General features: G+C 43.8%; 1 protein-coding gene across 6 annotated transcripts in view; it reads right to left on the bottom strand.

Annotated features, from left to right (window-relative positions):
- Window positions 1-273: 273 nt before the first annotated feature.
- DZANK1 (double zinc ribbon and ankyrin repeat domains 1) overlaps window positions 274-10,009 on the bottom strand; it is a 64,892-nt gene continuing 55,156 nt past the window's right edge. For 5 of the 6 annotated variants that reach the window (XM_045980129.1, XM_045980130.1, XM_045980128.1 and 2 more), the window contains exons 19-22: window positions 7,420-7,500; window positions 6,792-6,919; window positions 1,110-1,184; window positions 274-691 (exon numbers count right to left, since the gene is read on the bottom strand). In XM_045980129.1, coding sequence (XP_045836085.1) covers window positions 568-691; window positions 1,110-1,184; window positions 6,792-6,919; window positions 7,420-7,500 — 408 coding nt within the window. In that variant the 3' untranslated portion in view covers window positions 274-567. The remainder of the gene's footprint in view (window positions 692-1,109; window positions 1,185-6,791; window positions 6,920-7,419; window positions 7,501-10,009) is intronic. The other variant, XM_045980132.1, reaches the window with a different exon arrangement.

Here is a 10,009-nt window from a genome sequence, read left to right as displayed (position 1 = left end):
CAGGGATGGCAGAGTTTTTACTACATAACACTTCATACTTTTTAGCTCTGAACCATGTGCCATTATTATCTACTGAAAAATAAATTTTTTAAACATTTTTAAGGATTTATTTATTTGAGAGAGAGCGTGCGCGTGCTTGCACAAGTGTAGGGAGAGGGCAGAGGAAGAGAGAGAATCTTTTGAGCAGACTCTGCGCTGAGCATGGAGCCCAACGTGGGGCTCGATCTCAGAACCCTGAGATCACGACCTAAGCCAAAACCGAGAGTCAGCCACTCAACTGACTGTGCCACCTAGATGCCCCCTGAAAAATAACTTTAAAAGAAAATTCTAAAATAAGCAGCAACAAACCCTTAAAAAAAAATAGACATATATTAAGATCGTCACCATCGACAGCATATTGGGAAATGCCTGCATGGTGGCTTACAGTGTTGTATTAAAAAAATAAAAAGTCTTATGAGTTCCTTTCCATCTCAATTCTCAAACTGCAAATACACATTTCAGAAAGAAACAAAGAACAGCCAGAACTGGATGCTTTCTTGCAATTAGGTCCTCTGCAGGCCCTTGGGTCTATGAGTCGTCCAGGCTGAGCTTAGCGGCAAAGAGCGAGGTGATGACATCATCCCCAGTCTGCAGAGCCAGGTCATATGGCGTCTGGCCATTCACGTTCTTCTTTTGGATGCTTGCATTGCACCTGCCAAGGGAATGGGCATGAATAGAAGGAAGGACTCAGGCACTTGAACCTGGAGGCCTGGCTCATCCCTGACACAGAGGCCAGTCCGGGAGCCTCCTGGCCCCACCTTCCTAAACCCGTCCCCAAAAGACCCCAAGGCAACTCTACCCTGAGATCTTTGGAGGGGCTCTGTGATTTCAACACATTCAATTACCAGTCCTGCCCATTGGCTCCCATTGCATCGAAGTCCCACAACCAAGTATGTTTGGTGGGGGGACAACATTTTCATTGTGCTTTTCAGAGGCTTCAGTGCTGGGGATCCACGGTGGGATGGTAGCCCCTATTCACAGGGTTAACTGCTCTGGAACTAGGGCCTTCTGAAATCATCACAGGTCAGAAGGGGGCCCTCAGAAGTCTCCCCCAAAGGCCGAGAGCATACCGCAGTAAAGCAGCGACGCACTCCTTTCCTGCCAGGCCAAGCAGAGTAGCTTCATGAAGAGCTGTGTTTTGGAGCCTGTTTTGGGGGAAGAAAATCATCCTGCTAAAGTAGTTGTAACACAGGATACCATGGGCATGCCGACAGAGTCATGCCAATGACGCCAACCCTTCCTTACCTTTCATCTTTCCTTTCTCCCTGGTAGCACAACTGCTTGTTACTTCAGCCCTCACATTCCTTGGGTCTTGCTTAGGCATTTAAGACTGGAACTTACATGTATTCACGGGCTTGCCCCATCTCCCGAGCGGACACATGATCTTCTTTCATAACTCCCCCTAAACTGAGAGCCGAGCGCATGTTCTATTTCCCAGTTGGGGGAGGGGGGCGGCAGGGCACCATGGCTGGCTTTTCTGTGTAACCACAGTTCAGCCCAGGAAAGTAATGAATTGTGACTGCCGACTCTAACTTTGTACACTGGTCATCAAATGACATGACTCCAACAAGGCAACACTAGAGGGGACACCTTCTTCTGTTCAGAGCAGAGGTGATACTTGTGAATCTGTTGCTCCGAGCAGCTTGGTGCTACATCACCAGACCTTCTAGAACATGCTTTGTACAGCAGGTACAACCATGGCATTCTGTGACTTTGTATTTTAAAGAAACTCTACTGTGAATGCACAAATTACTCAAACGGTTTACTCAAATCTAAGTATCATGGTGGATGAAGGTACCTTCTCTCTTTGTAAATCAGGAATTACCTAATAGAATAACTCTCCACAGTTGAACCTCTAAGAAGCAAAGTGATGGTTACATCTGCCCCTCCCGGTTACTGGGGCAGAACTAAGAGCCAGAACGTAGGTAAATGTCAATTTATAGAATGGTGAGGAAGTAAGAAAGGGCACTGAGGAACACAAGGGAAAAACGGGAACTCTGTTTCATGCCCAGAGCAGTTTCTTCCTCTCAGCTGGACTTCTCATAAGGCTGGGACTCATCATATATAAGCATCAGTTCAAAATCTGTTCAAGAGATTTTGTATCAACCACGGGCATTATACACAAGCGCTCTAAGAAAAGCTTGCCTGAATTGAACAAATATAAAGTACACCTCAGTTCCAAACAAGGTGGCATTATTTTTATGAATAATGATAACTCAAATGTGGGATAAATGAAGAAGCTGACAGAGTACGAAGAATGAGAACCCTGGGAAAAGGTGAGCAAGTAAATTACAGCCACAAAATACATCCACCAAATGTGTCAAATGTTCTGCTCTAAAATAAACTAAAAAGGAGGTTGTGTCTACCTCCCATAGCTGTTTTATTGGGCCAAAACATAAAAGCATGCACAGAAAAATTAACGGGTATATATCTTGAATAAAAACCCTGGAGGAAATGTTGAGACAGAGGAAAACAGAAGCAAAGCTCTCTAACTTCATCTCCGTGTGCTGGCTTAGCATACTCAGCAGCCTGAGTCCCTGGTGGGCCTTGATCTGGTCTCAGTCATCGGCCAGGGGGTCGCAGTGTCAGATGGCTGCAGGACCCCTAGAGGACTCCCAGCCTGGCAGCTTAGTTGGCAGGCTATGAGCAGTTAACATGTGGAACCCGTACTCAAGGAACTGTCCACCCCATGTTTCCAAAGGAATTGGGAGAGAACAACAGAACCCCAAGGCTGGGAGAGGCCAAGAAGTAGGGAGGGCCCAAGACTAGGGAAGTGACAAAAGCCCCCAGCGGGACTTGATGTCTGTCCGTCCTGCTTCCCAGCTGGGGAAACCAAGGCACAGATCACATAGTGAACTTGGATGAAGTTTCCTTTGTGCAGTAACTTCATGGCTACGTTTCTATAGGGACTACACTGGGCCTACTCTCCTCTGAGCGATCTCAACAGTTCAGATCATTATGAAAATAATGTTGCTTAACATCCCAAGGGGGAAGGATTTGCCGGCCACCTCAGTGTAAATTGCGAGCTAGCAAAATGTATCATCATTTATAGAAGCTACAAAAAATTTGGCAATCCAACAGTCCAATTAAAAGTTTTTATTTTGCCAAGATTTGGAAGACAGTGGCAGTTAAGCCTCTGCTTAAGGCCCAGATAGGTTAAGATGGATCCCAAGGATCATTCCCTGCATATTTTCAGACCACAATACTCTGAAGCTAGAACTCAATCACAAGGGGAAAGTTGGAAAGAATCAAAACACATGGAGATTAAACAGCATACTTCTAAAGAATGAATGGGTCAACCAGGAAATTAAAGAAGAATTGAAAAAATTCATGGAAACAAATGATAATGAAAACACAACGGTTCAAAATCTGTGGGACACACCCAAGGCAGTCCTGAGAGGAAAATATATATCGGTACAAGCCTCTCTCAAGAAACAAGAAAGGTCTCAAGTACACAACCTAACCCTACACCTAAAGGAGCTGGAGAAAGAACAAGAAAGAAATCCTAAACCCAGCAGGAGAAGAGAAATCATAAAGATCAGAGCAGAAATCAATGAAATAGAAACCAAAAAAACAATAGAACAAATCAACAAAACTAGGAGCTGGTTCTTTGAAAGAATTAATAAGATTGATAAACCCCTGGCCAGACTTATCAAAAAGAGAAGAGAAAGGACCCAAATAAATAAATTCATGAATGAAAGAGGAGAGATCACAACTAACACCAAAGAAATACAGACAATTATAAGAACATACTATGCGCAACTCTACGCCAACAAATTTGACAATCTGGAAGAAATGGATGCATTCTTAGAGACATATGAACTACCACAACTGAACCAGGAAGAAATAGAAAACCTGAACAGGCCCATAACCAGTAAGGAGATTGAAACAGTCATCAAAAATCTCCAAACAAAAGCCCAGGGCCAGACGGCTTCCCAGGGGAATTTTACCAAACATTTAAAGAAGAACTAATTCCTATTCTCCTGAAACTGTTCCAAAAAAATAGAAATGGAAGGAAAACTTCCAAACTCATTTTATGAGGCAAGCATCACCTTGATCCCAAAACCAGACAAGGATCCCACCAAAAAAGAGAACTACAGACCAATATCCTTGATGAACACAGATGCAAAAATTCTCACCGAAATACTAGCCAATAGGATTCAACAGTACATTAAAAGGATTATTCACCACGACCAAGTGGGATTTATTCCAGGGCTGCAGGGTTGGTTCAACATCCGCAAATCAATCAATGTGATACAACACATTAATAAAAGAAAGAACAAGAACCATATGATACTCTCAATAGATGCTGAAAAAGCATTTGACAAAGTACAGCATCCCTTCCTGATCAAAACTCTGCAAAGTGTAGGGATAGAGGGCACATACCTCAATATTATCAAAGCCATCTATGAAAAACCCACCGCAAATATCATTCTCAATAGAGAAAAACCGAGAGTTTTTCCGCTAAGGTCAGGAACACGGCAGGGATGTCCATTATCACCACTGCTATTCAACATAGTACTAGAAGTCCTAGCCTCAGCAATCAGACAACAAAAGGAAATTAAAGGCATCCAAATCAGCAAAGAAGAAGTCAAACTATCACTCTTCGCAGATGATATGATACTATATGTGGAAAACCCAAAAGACTCCACTCCAAAACTGCTAGAACTTGTACAGGAATTCAGTAAAGTGTCAGGATATAAAATCAATGCACAGAAATCAGTTGCATTTCTCTACACCAACAACAAGACAGAAGAAAGAGAAATTAAGGAGTCAATCCCATTTACAATTGCACCCAAAACTATAGGATACCTGGGAATATACCTAACCAAAGAGGCTAAGAATCAATATGCAGAAAACTATAAAGTACTCATGAAAGAAATTGAGGAAGACACAAAGAAATGGAAAAATGTTCCATGCTCCTGGATTGGAAGAATAAATATTGTGAAAATGTCTATGCTACCTAAAGCAATCTACACATTTAATGCAATCCCTATCAAAATACCATCCATTTTTTTTTCAAAGAAATGGAACAAATAATCCTAAAATTTATATGGAACCAGAAAAGATCTCAAATAGCCAAAGGAACATTGAAAAAGAAAGCCAAAGTTGGTGGCACCACAATTCCGGACTTCAAGCTCTATTACAAAGCTGTCATCATCAAGCAGCATGGTACTGGCACAAAAACAGACACATAGATCAATGGAACAGAATAGAGAGCCCAGAAATCGACCCTCAACTGTATGGTCAACTCATCTTCGACAAAGCAGGAAAGAATGTCCAATGGAAAAAAGACAGCCTCTTCAATAAATGGTGCTGGGAAAATTGGACAGCCACATGCAGAAAAATGAAATTGGACCACTTCCTTACACCACACACGAAAATAGACTCCAAATGGATGAAGGACCTCAATGTGAGAAAGGAATCCATCAAAATCCTTGAGGAGAACACAGGCAGCAACCTCTTCGACCTCAGCCGCAGCAACATCTTCCTAGGAATATCGCCAAAGGCAAGGGAAGCAATGGCAAAAATGAACTATTGGGATTTCATCAAGATCAAAAGCTTTTGCACAGCAAAGGAAACAGTTCACAAAACCAAAAGACAACTGACAGAATGGGAGAAGATATTTGCAAACGACATATCAGATAAAGGGCTACTGTCCAAAATCTATGAGGAACTTAGCAAACTCAACACCCAGAGAACAAATAATCCAATCAAGAAATGGGCAGAGGACACGACAGACACTTCTGAAAAGAAGACATCCAGATGGCCAACAGACACATGAAAAAGTGCTCTACATCACTCGGCATCAGGGAAATACAAATCAAAACCACAATGAGATATCACCTCACACCAGTCAGAATGGCTAAAATTAACAAGTCAGGAAATGACAGATGCTGGCAAGGATGCGGAGAAAGGGGAACCCTCCTACACTATTGGTGAGAATGCAAGCTGGTGCAACCACTCTGGAAAACAGCATGGAGGTTCCTCAAAATGTTGAAAATAGAACTACCCTATGACCCAGCAATTGCACTACTGGGTATTTACCCTAAAGATACAAACATAGTGATCCGAAGGGGCACATGCACCCGAATGTTTATAGCAGCAATGTCCACAATAGCCAAGCTATGGAAAGAACCTAGATGTCCATCAACAGATGAATGGATAAAGAAGAGGTGGTATATATACACAATGGAATACTATGCAGCCATCAAAAGAAATGAACTCTTGCCATTTGCGATGATGTGGATGGAACTAGAGGGTATCATGCTTAGTGAAATAAGTCAGTCGGAGAAAGACAACTATCATAAGATCTCCCTGATATGAGGACGTGGAGATGCAACATGGGGGGTTAATGGGATAGGAGAAGAATAAATGAAACAAGATGGGATTGGGAGGGAGACAAACCATAAGTGACTCTTAATCTCACAAAACAAACTGAGCGTTGCTGGAGGGAGGGGGGGTTGGGAGAGGGGGAGTGGGGTTATGTACATTGGGGAGGGTATGTGCTATGGTGAGTGCTGTGAAGTGTGTAAACCTGGCGATTCACAGACCTGTACCCCTGGGGATAAAAATACATTATATGTTTATAAAAAATAAATAAAAAAATTAAAAAAAAAAAAAAAGATGGATCCCAAGGGGTTCCAGCCGAGCAGAGCAGGCATGTGGATGGACGCTGCTGGGGCAGGGCCCCGGGGCAGCTGCTGGCCGCCACATGCACCAGGACTCTCCTGTGACTGCGTCTTACTTACGGGCCCCAGCGCTGCTCCGTGTCTGCTCCTCTCTGCACAAGGACTGGAATCACTTCATGGTGCTTGTTCAAAACGGCCTTGATTATCACAGGTTGCTCTTCGCCATCCCTGCAGTTGGGATCTGCTCCCTGCAGCATAAGGAAATGGACAGACTGGCCACAAAACCCCGCTCTTGGCAGCATCCTGCTGCCATCCTGCAAAGTAACACACATGCTTGGAGGAACTAAACTGCTTTAAATCAAAAGAGAAAAGAATCAGGACACCCAAGATCTAACTGCCTTTACTTGGGTGATAAAACTTCTGCTTGCCCCCAATCAGGAGGGGCAGGCACCCTCAAAACTCGCTTATTTAGGAAACATGAAGGTCACATGGGGACACAGACCAGGGATTCGGTCCACCTTTATGTACAGCATTTGGGCTCATATGACGTTCTTCTTTGCTATTAAAACTAGTAATCAGTAATAATTAATGTAAAAGTTCTTGACTGGCTGTTTAGCCCACTTCCAGGCAGTTTTAAATGAAGTAGCCCGTGGTTCTCACAATACCAAACAAGACTTGCATCCAAAAGAGACAGAAGTGAAACGTGAGGCTGAAATCCACAGAGACTTGGTCTTTGAGTTGGACTGACCTCCTCGAGTAGCTGTTCAATCACAGAGACTCTCCCTTCCCCTGTTGGTCCAACTTCCTTCAGCAGGAGACGGTTTTCAGGCTGCAGGGTTATACAACAAGGTCATTTCCACCACCACAAAACAGCATGGTCCCCCTTGCCCCAGCTCAACCTGCCAGGCAAACACTTCTCCAAGGTTAAGTTCTGAGCTCCAGGAACAGGTGAGTGTGAGCGTGTGCGTGTATGTGCTCATGCATGTGTGTGACTATGTGTGGGTGTCATCTCTGACACCAGCAGCACAAATAAACCTAGCTAATGAAAATCTGGCTGGTTTCGGGGCACCTGGGTGGCTCAGTTGTTGAGTGTCTGCCTTTGGCTCAAGTCATGATCTCAGGGTCCACAGATCGAGCCCCGCATCGGACTCCCTGCTTGGGGGGAAACCTGCTTCTCCTTCTCCCCTCCTCCTGCTTGTGTTCCCTCTCTCATTGCCTCTCTCTGTCAAATATAAATACTTAAAATCTTAAAAAAAATGTTTAATAAAAAAAGAAAGAAAGAAAATTTTGCTGTCCTCTGAAACATAGTTTCGAGGAAGGACGCCACATTGGCATTGTTTTATCTTTACTAAGGACAGGGATGCAATGAAAAACTTCTCCACCACTAGTTTAATTACAAAGGAAATAAATATTCCTAGGAAAAGCAACCAGATGAATCCTAATATTTTCTCTGCATGTTTTTGTAAAGTGTTCTGAATCAGCCTAAGTATGACCATTCAGAAAATGTGCTCAGCTGAGGCATGAGTGAACTCATAAAGTCGACTCTTATTGCGGGGGGGGGGGGTCTCACCTAACATCAGACATCTGAAGAATTTCTTATATGCTTAATTTTCAAAATGTGATGGAATTCCCCTTTATTTGCAATTTTTCTTTATATATAAAGGATTGCAGGTGCTGGTTGTTACAAGACTGAAGAGGCCATCTAGAAGGCTGGAGACATTACTTTCAGTAGCTTTCCACCACTGGATCTGAGGGCAACTTGGGGTGGTCCCAGGACTCTCATTTTCCTGTCTACAAAGTAGAAATAATATATCTGCCCTCTCCTGGATCTCTGAGGAGCCATTAGGATGAGGACATTAGTCAAGGCCTCTAAGCCTTCCAGAAGAAGATCCCGGGTTCAGGCTGTGTCCCTTCTGCCCCCTACTCTAGGCTAGTTACACAACGGTACAAGGTATTCTAATAGGTGAACACCTAAGGAGTCTTGGGGGGCACACTTGTTCTTACTGAATTCCATTCCTTATGGAAACGTCTACTAGAATGTACTAGAATGTTACCCTCAAGAGGTCTGAGACTTTTACAGCTTTTGTTTATTATTTATTTTTCACCACTGAGAACTGTGCCTGGTATATGTGTGCTCCGAATAACCACTAAATGAGTGAGCCACTGGACACTGTTATTATTTGTCTGATACTTATCCCCTAAATACAAATGAGAAAATAAAGGCATCTAGTAATGGGGGATTTGGGTCACATACCGAGTAAGTGGGGGTGGTCTCTAAAACTGTTAAAGTTTATGCAACTCTGTACTTCTTTTTTGGTCACTGACAGTATTTTAAACTGGGAGAAGGCCAAGAGAATCATACACAATACAGGTTAATATAATTCTAAGGTCTTCTTCCCCAATTTATTGGTGTTTATGACATGCAAAGCATGTGGTGGGGCAAACACAAGATGAGGTGAGACGTGACCTACCTCTGGAGAAATGATACAATCTAGATGCCGGTATATACACCCCTGAGGGTGCCTTGAGGGCCTGGCTTCATGGAAGGTGGAGGGAAGAACCACATGTGTCCATCCCCATCTCCGTGGAGACCTAGGCTTTGGGCTTGCTGCTAACACATCTGTCTTCCCTTACCGCAGCCAAAGAGGACGGACTGAAAGGCAAGTTGGGGGACTGAACAAGGGCATCCACTGTCTCTTTCTCTAAAGCTCCACTTAAAAGTGTTCATGGTCTATATTTTGGAAAAACAAAACTCTAACAGCCGTGGGAAGCTCTGGAAGGGTGCCATCAGTGGATCAGGAATTGTGAGGAATTCCAAAGATTGGAAGTAGCTGGAATTTGGCTGAGATGGAAAACAAAGCAAAGAAAAACAAGCTGAAGATGCCAGAGATAGAGTCGGTTCCCTCCAGGGAGCCCTGCAGAAGCTGAGTTAATCAAGGAGGGCTGGTGTTGGGTGCAGGCTGGATTCTATGGAAGGGCTTTGCTTTGAGTGGCTGAGATGAGTGATGCCTTCCTCTCTCTGCTGTGCTCTCTGCTTAAAGACTGGTAACTTTTTTCCAGAGAGTTCATGATTTGCCTAACAAAGTTTTCTACTGGGAATACTGGGTCCAAGAAGGGCAGAGCCCAGATCTCTGTGACAGACACAGGGAAGGAGAGTAAGGAAGGAAAGATAGCTCCATCCAGGAATGAAATATGCTAGAGCCCTTCACAGCACCATCCTTACTTCCAGAGGAAAGGCAGTTTACGGGACCCCAATGCATTTTCCTGCCCTCCGCCCAAACACCGTTCAGGGAGGCCTGCCCCACAGCATGCCCATCCACCCTCACAGAGACCTGAGG

This window comes from Meles meles, chromosome 16, assembly GCF_922984935.1.
Source record: "Meles meles chromosome 16, mMelMel3.1 paternal haplotype, whole genome shotgun sequence".
NCBI lineage: Eukaryota > Metazoa > Chordata > Mammalia > Carnivora > Mustelidae > Meles > Meles meles.
The sequence above is the reverse complement of the archived record's forward strand: the minus strand, read 5'-3'. Positions and strand labels throughout refer to the sequence as shown.